General features: G+C 33.5%; 2 protein-coding genes across 2 annotated transcripts; both read left to right on the forward strand.

The window, feature by feature from the left end:
- Positions 1–881: 881 nt before the first annotated feature.
- LOC18056106 (putative EG45-like domain containing protein 1) lies at positions 882–3200 on the forward strand. The gene is made up of 3 exons (XM_006451588.2): positions 882–984; positions 2551–2821; positions 3116–3200. The coding sequence occupies exons 1-3, from the start codon at positions 882–884 to the stop codon at positions 3120–3122; spliced, it is 381 nt and encodes a 126-aa protein (XP_006451651.2). The 3' UTR covers positions 3123–3200.
- A 2627-nt stretch (positions 3201–5827) lies between these two features.
- LOC112095655 lies at positions 5828–8779 on the forward strand. The gene is made up of 4 exons (XM_024177753.1): positions 5828–6301; positions 6356–7687; positions 7733–7864; positions 7988–8779. The coding sequence occupies exons 1-4, from the start codon at positions 5828–5830 to the stop codon at positions 8777–8779; spliced, it is 2730 nt and encodes a 909-aa protein (XP_024033521.1).
- Positions 8780–16713: the final 7934 nt, after the last annotated feature.

Genomic DNA, 16713 nt, shown 5'->3' on the forward strand with positions numbered 1-16713 from the left:
TTTGTAAATCCAACCAACATTTAGAAAATAATTATAAAAAGATTACATTATTTTTTAAAAAATATAAATTAACAAAAAAATTTGACAATTAATCAACTAAATCCTTCTTTACTTTATTTTACTTAGGCTTCTTTGACCATCTTTAACTAGTAAAGTTACTTTAAGATAAGTTTCATTTGAGTATTTTACTCTTATAACGTAGAATGACCAAATTACTGCGGGAAACATGAACTCTTATATAGAATATTTGATGTACTTAATTTTATTTTATTAAATCTCCGAACTACTTTATTTTAAATTTTTATAATAATAATAATAATAATAATAATGTGTACTTATCGTGATTATTTCTTGAAAGTGAGGCCAAATTACAAAAATTGTGAGATTAAATTCAGTGGGTCATGCAAAAGACTATATGAACATAATTGGCCATGATATGCTTTTATTGGTAAGAGAAATCCTAAAATCACAAGACTACCATACATAAAATAAAAAAAAATGGTAAGAAATCAAAACCTCATCAAACTTGGAATAAAGTTTAACCGTATGTTAACCTTAAAAAGAAATAACAACAAACAAAAGTTCAACCTTAAGTTGTACCAAAAAGAAAGAAATAACAAAAGGACAAAAGGATCATGTAATATATCAACCAATAAACGAAAATAAAATCGCATCAGAAGTTAAACAAAAATTTAAAGTAGCATCAATCGATTTGATCTCTTACCGTATATGGAATTGTATGAGCTGTCTTTAGGGTTTTGTTTTAGCCTATATATTTCAGACATGAAACAACCCAATTGTCGTACAGTGACAATTCAGAAATCAAGAAGTATTTTACATTAAACAAAATAAACAATCAAACAACAAAAACTGAAATCATGATGCAAAAGAGTATTCTGATTATTATGGCGGCCATCGTAGCAACCCTCAGCTCTGTTGCTTATGCTACACCGGGCATTGCCACTTTCTATACAACCTATACTCGTGAGTATATTAATTAAAATGTTTTAGAAATTAACATTTTCCATTGTTGTCAAAATGTGAATTAATTTTTTACAGAGTTCTTCACTTGATCATTGTGCGTGCCACACTGACGATGATATCTATTCTTTTTTTTTTCTTTTTTCCTTTTAGTCGGTTACAATTAATCTACAGATATTCTATAATCTAGGTTTTACTAGGACTCTAAAAATATATATCTATAGTACATCCCAAGAATCTACTAAGCCTAGAAGGCTAGAACATAAATTTACTCTTAATAATATTATGGAGAAATCTATTTTTATACTTCACTTTTTTTTTTTTTGTAAATGTTCATTTAGTTCTTATATTTTTCATAAAAGTCTGTTTAGCCTTTATATTATAGAAAATATCTCAATACATCCTTGTTGTTATATATATATTCCTACCCTTAGTTTCTCATTCTTTTTACAATAATATCCTTACAACAATATATTTGAGGATATTAATGAAAAGAAAAACTGTTGATTTATCAAATTAGCTTTAAAAATAAAACAAAAAATTACTGAAAATTTGTATGCTATTATTTTACTTCAAGAATTAATTTGGTAAAGTAATTTTTTATAAATAATTATTAGTAAGATTGTTGCAAAGACATTAAACATTACTTTAATAAGTTGATATTAATTTATTTATAAATAATTGTTAGCAAAATTATCATAAGGATACAAAGAATACTAGTTCTTTCATATTGATATCTATTGTTAATTTGCTAATTAATTTTTTTATATATAAGTCAATCAATGTCAAGAATATTGCTACAAGCATATTACTGTAAAAGAAAAGAAAAAGTAAGGGAAAAAATATGATATATTTAACAACATAGATGTCTTGAGGTAATTTTTAATTAAAGTAAAATATAAGAATTAAATGAGTATTTACCTTTTCCTTCTTCTCGTGATTTAGCCTAAGAAAAATGGTTTTTGGCAAGACAATTGTAATTGGTTTTATGTTTATAAGTAGGGGGTGGATCCAACTCATGACTTGTTGGGCTCAAGCCTTTGTTGGAGAAAATAAATTCTAAAATTTAAAGGAATAATTAATATAGTTTCTAATTACCCCTCATTAAATCTATTAAAATTGTCTCCACTAAATCTATAAAAACAGCCTCTATAAACTCATAAATCCATAAAATACTTTAAAAATTATAAAAACCTACACTCTAATTAAAAAAATGAAAACCAACAGTAATCCATATGGATTATTTTACTATTATTTAATTTAGTCTGGTTAAATCTCCTCCGTAAACTCATTAACCTATATAATTTCAACTTTTACATCTAGTTGACGTGTGATTTAGCCCCCAATAAATTAGAATATTCTTTCTCAAGTTTGGACTTCCCCACTTTATACAAATCTATATAAACTCTTTACAAGTTTACAACATTGTAAAAGCGTACATTTTGTAAATAGGCGCAACAAATTAAGAGTGGATGTTTGTACTTGAGAATGATTAACGTTTATAAATGATGTATATGTCCCCCTATTGATTATGTAATATATTCTGTTTTTGTGATTCATGTTTTTCAGCTTCCGCATGCTTTGGAAATAATGGCCAAGGTGTGATGATAGCGGCAGCAGGTGATGCTTTATGGGATAATGGCGCCGTGTGCGGAAAAATGTTCAATGTTAAGTGCACAGGAGCACGAAACGCAGTGCCACATCCATGCACGGGTGAAAGTGTAACCGTGAAGATTGTTGATCACTGTCCAGGCTGCCCATCCACCATTGATCTCTCCAGAGAAGCCTTCACTCAGATTGCTAATCCGGTTGCAGGAATTATCAACATCGATTACCACCAGTAAGTATTAAAAATTATGAATTTGGATTTAGTGCTGAGAACTTTTGATCTAAAACTTTTATAATAATGTGATATGTAATTATTGGATAAGAAATATGGCATAATTATCTTAACTGTACACGCTATATATAAATGTGTTTAGGTATTAATAATGACAAAATCTTAAACGTGACAGAATATTATAAAAAGTTTAGTTGCAGCTCAGCTCAACGTATACATTCAAGAAATTGTCTAGGTATTAGTAATTACAAAGTAATTAATTGATTGTTAACTTTTCATTGTTTTAATTTGCAGGGTTTAAGACTTTGCATGACGTGATATGTACCTACGCAATTGGTTATATAATCATTAATTAATGTTAGTGATATTCGATCTTGGAACAAAAATAATATGTAAACTTATCAAAAATAAATAATATATAAAAAAATTGTTTCTTCAATAATGCATGATTAGCCGTTGTCCTTTCTATATGACTTTTGAATGCCTGTGATTGTGAAATATTGAAAGAATATTTGCATATCAATACCCTGTAATTTCTCAGTGTCTTAAGATGCGTTTGGCACATTGTACTATATTGAATTAGGTTGTATTCTATTACATTATATTAAATTATAATATAATACTATATTTGATGTAATATGGACTGTATCATATCAAATAACTTTTTATTTTAGCATTGATATTAAATTAATTTAACTTAATGCTTAAAAAATAATTTTCACTGGGCGGCCACCAAAAGTCACCGTTGGAAGTCGCGTGTATTAGAATTCTTATTATCGTGGTGCTACACGATGGTGCAACTATTAATGAAAAATAAATTTTTATTTGCCATAAATCTATGTTCAAAGTCTCAATTTTCAAATTTTTGATCGTAAAATTTAAGGCAAACAAAAGCTTTTTTGCCTATAATAATTGCACTATTGCATAGCTCGAAAATGAGAATTCTAATGGTACTAAATTTTAATATAAAACATGATATTATGCAGCAACCAGCTGCCGTTGAACTGTTACTGACAATCTATCAGCACCAATAGCAGCATATTTGAGTTTTTAATTTTATTTAATATTATATATTTTTATTTAATTTTTATTAAATAATTAAAGAATTAAAAAAAACTAATGTGAACAATGCAGCATTACATAAACTCGGGTATCCCTCTCATTTGTTTAATGCCATATTGTTTACATTATGGTGTAATCTATTATACGCCATAATGTGAACATGGATATTTACTAAACATGAGATTGCATTGTATTAGTAATGCAATTGCATATAATGTGGTATGCCAAACACACCCTAAAAGCATTTATTAATTAAAAGAAATTAATCAATTTCAATTTCTTTACCATAAAGATTACATTAATAAATTTTAAGTTCCTATGCATACTATAGAACTTAAAATTAGGAGTGGTAAAATTCTCAACAAGTTTTGAGGTTTTATGAAGCCCCAATCTAAAGAGGATAAATTTTGATGAGTTTCTGGAAATAAAAGAAAAATTTTGATGAGTTTCTGGAACTTAAAATCTTGTTTGCTATGACAAGTAGGGTTTGTCTTGTTTTCTATGACAAGTAGGGTCTTTTCTTTATTCCAGAGTTGTTTATCATTTTGAATCCTTTGAAGCATCAATGACGTCCACAACCACAAGTTCGCAATCAGCCATGGATGAGATTTATGCTTCTTTGTCTATTGAAGAAGAAGATGAGGGGGGTCTCATAGTAGAGGGAGATGATGTTGAAGATAGGAGGGATGGCAAGATTGACTTCCGATTTTGTTTGGTAGGAAGATTCCTGACGGACAAGGTCATTAATTTTCCAGCTATGAAAAATACAATGGCAGCACTCTGGCGCCCAAGGAAAGGGATTTGTATCAAAGATTTGACTCCAACGTTATTCCTATTTCAATTCTTCCATGGGATTGATATTCAGAGAGTGATTGACTCAGGGCCTTGGACTTTTGATCAACACATCCTCATTGCTAAGAGGCTGGGTGAATCAGAACAACCCCAAATGGTACCATTATATCATACATCGTTTTGGATTCAAGTCTATAACTTACCAATTGGTTTTCTTTCTGAGAAGGTGTTGTAGAACATCGGAAACTACATTGGGGAATTCCAGGCCTCGGATGAAAATAATTTAATGGGGGTTTGGAGGAATTATATGAGGATAAGGGTATCTCTTGATGTTCGAAAGCCGCTTAAACGCCATATGAAACTGAAGAAAACTGGGAGTGAGTGGATGTGGATAGATTTCAAGTACGAGCGTCTTCATGTATTTTGTTTTATATGTGGGTTGCTTGGCCACACTGAGAAACAATGTCCATCTCTTTATGACTGTCACGCAAGCACCATTACAAAGCCATATGGGCAATGGATGAAGGCTCCCACAAGAAGGAATAACATGAATTCTGGTGAGAAATGGTTGCGTTCGGTTCCACCGGAGGTGGGAGAAGGAAAATATGGAAATTGCATGGAATCCGCGAATGATATGTCAATTGATTCCATGCATCCCATAAAATCAGGAATTGCAAACTTACGTAGCAATGAGGGAGGCGAGAAGGATGGGTCAGTGCCGCTTAACAAGGCATCCCACTTATTGGTGCCAGCCAAGAGTCAACTTACTAGCAAAGGAAAAGAAGTAATTGGTACTGGGCCTACAAAGGAGGGTGAGGAGGATTTTGAGTTGGGCCTTGTAGTTGTTGAGAATAAGAGAAGAAGATCTAAGCTAGAACTGGAAGAGAATTCGGAACTTCAAAGTGGTACCTCGCATATGATGGAGATAGGTTTGTTTCAAAAAAACGGATTAGCGGTGGGCTCTGTCAATCGGGCCCACCGAACCCAATGAGTATCCTTAGCTGGAACTGCCATGGGCTGGGCCAACCACGGACAGTTCAGGTTTTAACAGATTTGGTCAAGCACAAAAAACCTTCTTTTGTCTTTCTTATGGAAACTCTCTGCTATAGAAATCAGTTAGAGTTTCTTAAAAATAAATTGGATTTTGAAAATATGTTTGTGGTGGATCGGGTGGGCCGTAGTGGAGGATTGGCCTTACTATGGGATGGCAAATACGAAGCTCACCTAATCAAATATGCAAAGAACTTTGTGGATATCGAAATAAGAGGAGCGAGTATGGGTCACTGGCGTTTGACAGGTTACTATGGGTATCCGGAGTCAACTCGAAGACGTGAGTCTTGGGATCTTCTTCGTTACCTTGCTACCATTTCATCTCTGCCATGGATTTGCTTAGGGGATTTCAGCGACCTACTTTTTAATTATGAGAAAAGAGGGAGTCGAGCTCAGCCCAATTGGAAGTTGCGTGGCTTTCGTGAGGCTGTGGCTGATGCTAGTTTGGTGGATTTGGGGATGGCGGGATATCCATTCACTTGGGAGAGGTCGCGTGGTACAGAGGAGTGGGTTGAGGAACGGTTAGATAGGGCCCTTGCAAATACGGCCTGGTGTAATTTATTCCCACAAGCAAAGGTTTGGAGTTTGAAGGCAACTTGCTCTGATCACTTACCCATTTTCGTGGACTAGAATCCCTCGGGCTTCATTCATCGTCACACACGGTTTAGGTTTGAAAATGTGTGGCTTCGAGAATCAGATTGTGAGGATGTTGTTCAAAGAAGTTGGAGCTCTTCTGCTGGTTTTCCAATTCAGCATAAATTAGCTGTATGTGGAGGGGATTTATGGATTTGGGGGGGAAAGTTATTTCGGGATTTCCGTAAACGTATTGTGGACTGCAAACAACAAATAGCAATTTTGCGTGGAAGAAGAGATCAAGAAGGGCTGGAAGCTTTTACAGAAGTCAGGAAGCAGTACAACGAATTACTTCACAGCCATGAAGTCTATTGGAAACAGAGAGCCAAGTCTCTTTGGCTTAAAGAGAGGGATATGAACTCTCGATTTTTCCATACTACAGCTTCCAAGAAAAAGAAGAAAAACATGATTGAAAAGTTGCGGAATCAACAGGGTATGTGGTGTTCAAACCCTTCTGAGATTGATGCTTTGATTGTTGATTATTTTCAAACTTTATTTTCTTCGGAGAGTTGTATATGTGAACCAGTATTAGCTTGTGTTGAGGCTAGTATCACTGTACTACATAACCAATTATTGTTAGAACCTTTCACGACTCCAGATGTAAAAGAGGCCTTATTTAGTATGCATCCAGACAAATCTTCGGGACCGGATGGCATGAACCCAGCATTTTATCAGAAATTTTGGCATGTAGTGGGGAAGGATGTTACTGACGCTTGTCTTAGTTACATCACGAATCGAGCTTTCCCAGAAAAATTTAATGACACTTTGATTGTATTGATTCCTAAGCATATGCAGCCTGAACAACTGACAGATATGCGTCCCATTGCATTATGTAATGTTTTATATAAAATTGTTGCCAAAATGCTTGCAAACAGAATGAAGCTTGTTCTTCGTGAAGTTATTTCAGATTCCCAGAGTGCATTTGTTCCGGGCAGAGCAATCACCGACAACATTCTTATATCAACTGAAATTATTCATTACTTAAAGAGGAAAAAACAAGGAAAGGCTGGGACAGCTGCGCTTAAGATTGACATGTCTAAAGCGTATGATCGAGTTGAGTGGGATTTTTTAAAGCTCATGATGTTGCGGATGGGCTTTGATGAGGGTTGGGTCGAGCTTGTTATGATGTGTGTTTCTACTGTGAGATATAAGGTGCTTAGAAATGGGGTAGAAGTGGGTCCAATTGTTCCAAGTCGAGGTCTCCGCCAAGGGGATCCGTTATCGCCCTACTTATTCATCATTTGTGCTGAGGGGCTAAGTTCTTTAATTCGTAATCGTGAAAGGGCAGGATTAATTCACGGAGTCAAAGTCGCCAGGAGGGCCCCTACGGTATCCCACTTATTTTTTGCTGATGACTGCTTCCTTTTCTTTAAGGCTCACCACAATGAAGCCAGAATTATGAAAAGTCTATTGGCTATTTATGGTGCTGCTTCGGGACAGAAGGTGAATTTGAATAAATCATCAATCTCTTTCAGTGCAAATATGGGCGAGGAGTCTATACGCCAGGTGTGTGGCATTCTGGAAGTTCCTGCCACAGACAATCACGGAACTTATTTGGGGCTGTCCTCACAGATCAACAGGAAGAAGAGCGTGGTATTTAATTTTATTAAAGAGAGAGTTTGGTAGCAGCTTCAAGGATGGAGCCAGAAATTTTTGAGTAGGGCGGGGAAGGAAATCATGCTGAAAACAGTAGCCCAAGCTGTTCCAAATTATGCTATGAACATATATTTACTGCCTCTGGACATGTGTAAAGAACTGGAAATTATGATGAATTCCTATTGGTGGGGATCTACGAGGACAGGAGGTAAAGGTATTCATTGGCTTAGATGGGACAAAATGTGTAAGCCAAAGTCTGTTGGGGGTATTGGTTTCAAAAGAATACATGACTTTAATATAGCCATGCTTGGGAAACAATCTTGGAGACTTATGACTAATCCGTTTTCTCTTGTAGCTAGGATCCTCAAGGCCCGATATCATCCTAAGGTTTCTTTTGCCGATGCTTCTGTTGGTTTTAACCCCAGTTATACATGGAGGTCAATTATGGCTGCCAAGGATGTTGTAGTGAATGGTAGTCGCATACAAATTGGGAATGGGCAGCAGGTTCAGCTTTCTAAAGACCCCTGGCTTCCTGATGCAAACAATGGCTTTATCACATCGAAGCTGGATGAGAGTCTTGCAACAGCGACGGTGGATAGTCTTATGGTGCCAGGGCAACGAAGTTGGGATTATGATTTGATTGCGGATGTCTTCAATTCAAGGGACGCTGCCCTCATTTTGCAGGTGCCTCTCAGTGTTAGACAAGATGAAGATTGCTGGTATTGGCTTGCAGATCCTAAAGGGCAATTTACAGTTAGAAGTTGTTATAATCTGCTGAATTTTGAAGCTAATGTGTCAAGCAGTAGGGTGTGGAAACGCTTATAGGGGCTGGAGGTTCCAGGTAAGGTTGAGCATTTCTTTTGGCGTGCATTGATGAATGTATTACCAACAGCGGATAACTTGCGGCCTCGAAAGGTTGAGGTACCCCCTCTTTGCCCCATCTGTAATGCTGAAAATGAGTCTGTGTTTCATTGTTTAGTGGAGTGTTTGTTTGCCCAATCTTGCTGGTTGTTGTCTTCTATTGGCACTTTTGGGAGCTGTTCTTCTTTGATTGATTGGTTTGAGCAAGTATTTACCCGCTGCTGTAAAGACGATTGTAATTTAGCTGTGATGTTGTGTTGGAGGCTTTGGTTTAATCGGAATGATAAGGTGTGGAATAATCATGGTAGCCGCGCTCAAAGTCTAGTAAATGCTGCTGATCATTGTCTTTTCCAATGGCAAGAGGCTAAAAGGAGAACTTTCACTATTGCAGAGGATGTTCCGCTGGGACACGGCTCGGTGTGTTGGGGCAAGCCTCCTGTAGGTTGGCTGAAGTGTAATGTGGATGCAGGGGTATTTAGATCTCAGGGGAGAGTCAGCTTTGGAGGGGTTATTAGAGACTCTGGTGGTGATTTTATTGCAGCAAAGTGTCAGAGTTTCCCTGGTTCTTTTCACCCTCGCGAGGCTGAAGCGTTGGCTGTCCGAGAAGCGCTTAGTTGGATAAAGCATTTGCAGTTATCTACAATTATTATTGAGATAGATTGCTTAAATGTGTATTCTGCTTTACTTTCTCAATCAGCTAGTTCTAATGGATTTGGTTTAATTATTGCGAATTGTAGAGCTATAGCTCAAGTAATTGGAGAAGTGAGATTCTCTTTTGTGCGTCGATCTGCGAACGCCGCTGCCCACAGTGTAGCTAGGGTGGGGGGTTCTATGTCAGGTCCTAGAGAGTGGAGGGTTGTTCCACATCTATGGTTATGTCCTTTGTTGACTGATTCTCTTATTTAATGAAATTTCCATTCATCAAAAAAAAAAAAAAAAGAAAAATCATCCTCAAAATGATCCCTAAAATTGATTGTTAAGAAATGAAAATATAGTAAGAACATAAATTGAGCCAGTCATGAATGAATTTGTATACTTATTAAAAGATCATTACAAGATTCAATAATCTTGTACTTATATAGCTACGAAATGTAGTTAATACGTTAGATTCATACATTTGGGATACAAATTATTTATCCCAACTACATCAGTGTAGTATTACTCTAAAAACTAGGTAAGCTTATGCCAGGGGATTGTGATTCCATTAATTCTTTATAATTACCTAAACTCTTTCAATTGGAAACTCCCATGCACAGTCCATTTTATTGTTCTGTAAATAAGCCCTAATAGGAATCCAATAATCTAGTTACAAATCTAGTCCACAATAATCATATTTTTGGATCAATTGCTTGGGCCTGCATGTTAAAAATTTGACCAGATGGGTTTGAAAGCACTCAATACCTAACCGATTGATCGCATACTTTACTATTTATGTCCTTTTTATTATATGACGAGGCCTAGTGGTGTAATTGATAATTGATTTTACATTTTTTTTTCATCGATCCATGCCACATTAATTCGCATAGACAAGTTTGTATTGAACTCGACTACTCCAGAGAAAGATTGCTCTTTTTTGTTTTATTGTTCATGTAATTTTCTTGAGACATGTTATCAACTGTTTATAGGGTTTTAAAAGAAATACTAAACTGGAAGTCAACAAATTCATTGCATAATTAGGGGTGAGTATTAATTAGTTCAATTTGGTTTTGTAATCGAACCGAATTGAAAATAATGGGTTCAATAAATTATAAAATTGAATCAAAATTCAGTTTGGTTCGGTTCAATTAGGTTTTATATTTTTTTGGTTTAAGAAATTTGATATTTTTGCTTTTGTATTAACTAAAATTTTGACTTTTCATATAAATTTGATCCTTTTATTTTGTTCAATTCAATTCTAATGACTAACCATTTATGCTTTATTCGAAAATACTAATATAAAATAAAATTTTAATGAGCAAATGTTATTATATATATAAATACTTTTTTTTATTTTAACACAGTAAATGATATATTTCCAATCTAGTTTAGTTTAAATCGAAAATTCTATCGGTCTATAGTTTTTGAACCATTTGTTTCTTATTAAATCGAACCAAACCAATGTAATTTCGTTCAATTTAGAAAGAATCGAATTCCATGCCCATCCATAAAATCCTAAATTAATTCTAATGGGATTCTAACGCCGACCATTATCGTCGTTTCGATTATCATATGTAGGTCTAGAATTCTAAGTCAAAGGTATTTTGGTCTAAACCCATGATTTTTTTATAAGAGTCCATCAACAACGATATTGTCTTTGTGGGATACTTGGTTTCTTTGCTTTTTTTTTTCAACAAATAATTAGTTTTTGGATAAGAATATATAGTAACTGGACAATATATTATACTGAACATAAATTCATTTTTAAAAGTATGTTAGTTAAGGGGTTTCTTAAATCTATGCTTTGCAGTGCAAGTACCCTTGAGAATTAAGGGCCACTTTAAGATTGTGGTGGCTGATAAAACTACTTTTGTTATGCCGATGAAATAAGTTGTTCATTAAAAAAATAATTTAGTGTTTATAAACTGTGCGATTGCGACTGTCTTGAGTTTGAAAAGCAAGGTACATGTGTTTGGTTAATTTTTTTATTATGTAATGACAAAAATAAAAATTTAAATTGTCTTTTATTTATGCATTAAGGTTATAATAAGAATTTTAAAATAGTACAATGGCTTATTTAATAATTTGCTTATAAAATGCAATCCCTACATGCTTCTAAAAACTACTGTAAAAATGAAGAAACTTATTAAATAAGCAACTTTTAAAAAAATTTAAACAAGTTGCTTATAGCATTTTAATCTCAATCCCAATTAGGATTAGACAATAGCGGTACCAAGAATTAGATATAGGAGGGGTTAAGTTAGAGTACAACACAATTTAATTTTTTTTAAAAACATTTATCAAAATGATAATTTTCATTCAATAGGTGATGTTGTTTAAACTCCATAATGGCTTACTTGTAACTTTTGTTTACTATCTATCAATAACAATACTTAGTCATAGGGTAAGGTTTTCTAAATTAATGTTTCATTATTTATCCTATGATGTAGATTGAACCATTACTTTATTAGAATTTAAAATCTTAAAGAATTTTAATTTTTATTCTAATATGAACTTACAGATAGTAAACAAAAGAGAAATAGTGATGGATTTAGTCATGGTGATAAATTCTTTAACAATTGAAAGAGAAATAAGAGAAATAAATTATTATAAATTATCTTAATTCGATAAGGGATTTAACAAATAAGAGAAAGATAAAAGAAACTAAGAGAAGAAAACCATTGTATTTTAAAATTTTCATAAACTTGGAAATGACTTTTAGGATAATTACTAATAAATAGATCATTAAAACAAAAAATCATTTCATTTTTTTTTAAAGTGAGCAGGTGCTTTAGCCCCTCTTTGCACCTTTGGCACCACCCTTGACGGTAGCAATCGAACCTGGGAAAATATACATTAGTATAAAGAGAAGACATTTCTTTTCTATTATATTAGTATTAGATTAGTATTAATCAGCAATTCCGATTCAGCGATTCATTTCTTCTTGTTGGCACCAGCCCTACATTTCAAGATTGTTTGTTAAATGTCTAAAATCTGAAATTTTATAACTTTCAGACATTTTCTAAAATTTGTTTGTTTGTTTTTTCGAACTTATATCTAATTTTCAGACATTTACATCTGAATAGAAAAAGTAAACTTTTGTTATATTTATCTAAATGAAAAAAGGTTTGAATGACAATTAAATATTATATTCTAAAAATATATCTGTAAAATAACTTATTTCCTAAACTATAAAATTTAATCCTCTTTTTTTATTTTAATTTATAAGGACATAAATGTCAAATGACCAAATTTAAGATTTTTTTATTGTAAAAACAAACAAGATGTCACTTGTATTTAAATATTTAAAAAAGAAAAATAAACATGTCATTTAAATTTTTGTATTGAGACACATTCACACTTTAGAAAAATTCAGACTCATTTAGATTTCGGATAAAAAAATAAAGGCTACCTTCGTCTTAATGGACCGAAGAGAAAGTGGGCTGCATAGGAAGAAGATTGTACCATGAAACTACAACACCAAGATCCCAAATTTATTATGACTCTAAACGCTACCGTATGATAAAATTGGGAGTCATCAACTCATCATCACCGATGAAGCCGAATTTTCTTAAAGAAACAAATGTGGAGGACGATAATTAGCGAACATTTTCTTGACTGACTTTGATAAAGTAGTTCATGCATGTGCCAAGCACAATTTTAAATTTTTGACCAATTAAGCTTGAGTTCTTGTGTCCTGGTACGCGGCGAAACATGTGCTGGAAATCATGAGCCTTGAATTGATTGATATAGAACTCATTGTATAATCTCAAAGTTGCATGCCCTACGCCAGCTAATCTGTCAATAATTATTGTGTTAAAAATCAAAGCAAATGGAAAACTATCCCCATCTCACAAATTGGACCCATTTGGGGTTTGGTGATCAATCTCAGAATTACAGGTTCGTTTTTTTTTTTTTTTTGTAACATTGAATGATGTGAGTTCCAACTTAACGCCAACCTGAAAGGTCAAGAAAGAGATCATCTTTTGCTTTCATTGCCCGTATTACTAGGACAAATTATACTGCATCAGCGCCAATCGTTACGACATGATTTTATTTTAAGAACACTAAAATATAAATATCTCAAATTTCCTTCTCTGTTTCTAATAATTTATTAGTACTTTTTTTTTTGTCTTTTATATTACTGTTTCAGTTGTATTTTGTTTTGCGTTCTTGTAACATTGGCACAGACATCTGATCCATTGTTGCAGTCCTACTTTTTTTTTTTTTTTACCTAATTACAACAGTTGCTTTACTGTGTCGCCATGAATGAATTGAACAAATAAAGAACCCTTGCATTGGCGTTTGAGTCAAAGATTTGAACAAATAGTGAGTCTACGTTTAAATTATTGTCCTATTTAAAATTTAAACCTATTGTCAAACTGACAATAGATCCGAGAAGAAATTTTGATTGGGATGAAGGGAATCCAGGGCCAAATCTGTTGGCAAGATCGTGCCCATCAAACATAAAAGTTGGCTATTTTATTTTTTATTTTACGTTTAAATTATTGTCAATAATTTATCTTGAGCAGTTGAGTGCTCTTAAGGATTTTTTTTAGTAATTCTCGGTCTGTTTAATTAATCTCGTTTAGTTTATCTTGGACTCAATCTCTCTCCAAAATGGTACACGCGAACGTAATATTATTGAATTAATTATTTTATTGATTTTTAGTTAAATCAACTCTTTCTTCTATCAATTTCATGTGACTAATTTTATTTTTACCTTTTAACAATTATTGGGAGGAAATTTTCTATTCTACTATTTAAAATTGATGGACCTATTGTCAGTTTTCTAATTCTACCACCAAAGTTTCTCGTGTAATTCTGCGAATTCTGTAAACTGCAATGACAACAATTTCATCATAATCAAATTTCAATCGATTACGTTCGTTCATCTTTGCATTCGTGTATACTTCATGGCAATCCTTTTGACTGACTGAATTCTATCACTCCTTAACAAGATATAAGCACCCGATGATGTAAAACAAACCAAGTACAGATTGTCAACATGCTCCGATCTTTAATTGACAAGGTAATTTGAATAGTACCAATTCTGCAGCCACACTGATATTGCAAAAGAAACCTCCTCAACTTAATAAATATATCTTATTAAAATAAATTTTTTCATTATGCCAATAAATGGTGTTTGGGGAGAAACAGAAAAATTGTAATAGCAAGCCACATGTCAATGAGGCACCATGACTTTAAGTGATCATTGTACGCACCCGAGCTATCCGACCTACACCATAAACTTAATATCTGAGGTACCCGACCTACGCCATAAACCTGAGGTACCTGACTTACACAGTAAACTCAGTACCCAAGGTATCCAACAGATTAAATGCGAAACGATCAAGGAAAAGTTTCTAAAAAGTTAGTCACGAGTAGGGATGGCAAAAATCCCCACGGGGACGGATACCCTCGGGAATTTTCCTCATTTGGGGAGGGTATGGGGATAATTTCATACCCAATTTCTTATTCGGGGAAGGGACGAGGAAATTTTTTTACTCAATTTCTTATTCGGGGAGGGGACGGGGATGAGGTGGAATCCCCATCCCCTACCCATTTCCCCATTTTAATTTTTAATTTAATTTTTATTTTTTAAAATTACTAGTAAATAAATAATAAAATTTGAATTATAAAATTATAAGTATTGGTAAAAATAAAAAATATCAAAATATTTATATTATTAAACTTTTAGGCTTAATTAACTAATTAAAGTCCTAAATTTTTATTTAGGATATTAAAAAGACCGGACAGATTCTATTAGCCCAAAACTTTTGTTTTAATTTTAATATTCATTAAATATTTTAAACTTAAATCTATTTTTTATTTATTTTTAGATGTTATAATTGCCCACAGCAAATCACAATTTTAATATCTAATCTAATCTAATATTTGTTCTTGATTTGCTTCGACTTAACTATTGTGCTGTAAAGGGAATAGTCCACATTTATAAAGTGCCCACGCCACCATTGAAAAGTTAATTTTGAATCTAAATTTGATTTTATTTGTAACAATTTTATATTAGACTATTAATTTGTTCATGATAGTTTGTATCCCTTTCATGCTGTGTTACTTATTAATTTAATGTATGTGACTTTTGTAATGGATATTAATGTAAGATACATTTCGAACTTTACTTTTATTTAAATTTTTTTATTTTAATATGATTAACTCAAAATCAAAAACAAAAAAAAAATATATTAGTTATTCGGGGATCGGAGACCCTCGGGGATCCTCTGTTATTATTCGGGGAGGGGATGTAGATTCTCTTAAATAATTTTGACGGGGATGAGGAGGGGACGGGAACATACGTAAAATATCAGGGATGGGTACGAGGAGATTGGTCCCCTCCCTTTCCCTCCCCATTGCCATCCCTAGTCACGAGAGACGTCTTCATCGCCTAAAAAGTAATATTTGATTTTGTGAAAATCAAATGTCAGAATATCATGTTGAAAAAGTGGCGATAGCCGACTGTCACCTCTATTAAAAAGTGAAGGATGCTAAACCAAGGACAGTGGTCCCCAGCCACCTTGCCAGACAATCTCTACTGAAGTATCTTGTGTTAGAAAATTAACAGTGAGATAACAATTTAATACAGTAGCTAATTTAAACAACAACTGGAAATCACGAATGAACAACTGAAAAAACAGCAGGGAAAAGAAAACCGAAATAGAAAAATAAACCCGAGGCCTGTAGCACAGTTTCCTTAAAATAGATTTACCACCTACTGTAGTGCTTTAGGTTTGCTGGGAACTGTTTTCTAGGATACAACAGGTACGAATTATCAGTCAAACATAGACTAATAATTCCGGCGAACCACAACAGTGTACAAACTTGATCGAAAACATAACGGTGCCTTTTTATACACATGTGAGGATGTAACAGTAGCATAATATTAAATTTCCGAATTCAATATATACCATTTAATTGTTGTAACATCCAATTCAATTTAAACAATTCAATACAGCCTATTGAATTCAAAATTTGAATTTGCATAACAGCCCAAAAATAATTGCAAAGTTGTTACAAATCCTTTGAATTCAAAAATTAAAAAATGGTTATAAAAAATTTAAAAGGAAATTAAAAACGTGCCATGCAAGCTTGGGCTGACATTCGCGTATGCATGACGCGCAGGCGCACACGAGTTCAACCAAATCGGTTTTGGATTCGCACACCCCCCCTTACGCACGCCCATGTGGAGAGAGCCTCTATCCTTATAATTCTTGCTCATGCATGGGTAAGTGTCTATATATAAA

The sequence above is a fragment of the Citrus clementina genome, unplaced genomic scaffold (assembly GCF_000493195.1).
Source record: "Citrus clementina cultivar Clemenules unplaced genomic scaffold, Citrus_clementina_v1.0 scaffold_1, whole genome shotgun sequence".
NCBI classification, from domain to species: Eukaryota; Viridiplantae; Streptophyta; class Magnoliopsida; order Sapindales; family Rutaceae; genus Citrus; species Citrus x clementina.

Coding starts and splice junctions, on each gene's coding strand:
- LOC18056106 (XM_006451588.2), top strand. CDS start 882: ATGCAAAAGAGTATTCTGATTATTATGGCGGCCATCGTAGCAACCCTC. Junction 985..2,550: donor TTTCTATACAACCTATACTC/GTGAGTATATTA, acceptor CATGTTTTTCAG/CTTCCGCATGCTTTGGAAAT.
- LOC112095655 (XM_024177753.1), top strand. CDS start 5,828: ATGTTTGTGGTGGATCGGGTGGGCCGTAGTGGAGGATTGGCCTTACTA. Junction 7,688..7,732: donor TCGCCAGGAGGGCCCCTACG/GTATCCCACTTA, acceptor CTTTTCTTTAAG/GCTCACCACAATGAAGCCAG. Junction 7,865..7,987: donor GCGAGGAGTCTATACGCCAG/GTGTGTGGCATT, acceptor GTTTGGTAGCAG/CTTCAAGGATGGAGCCAGAA.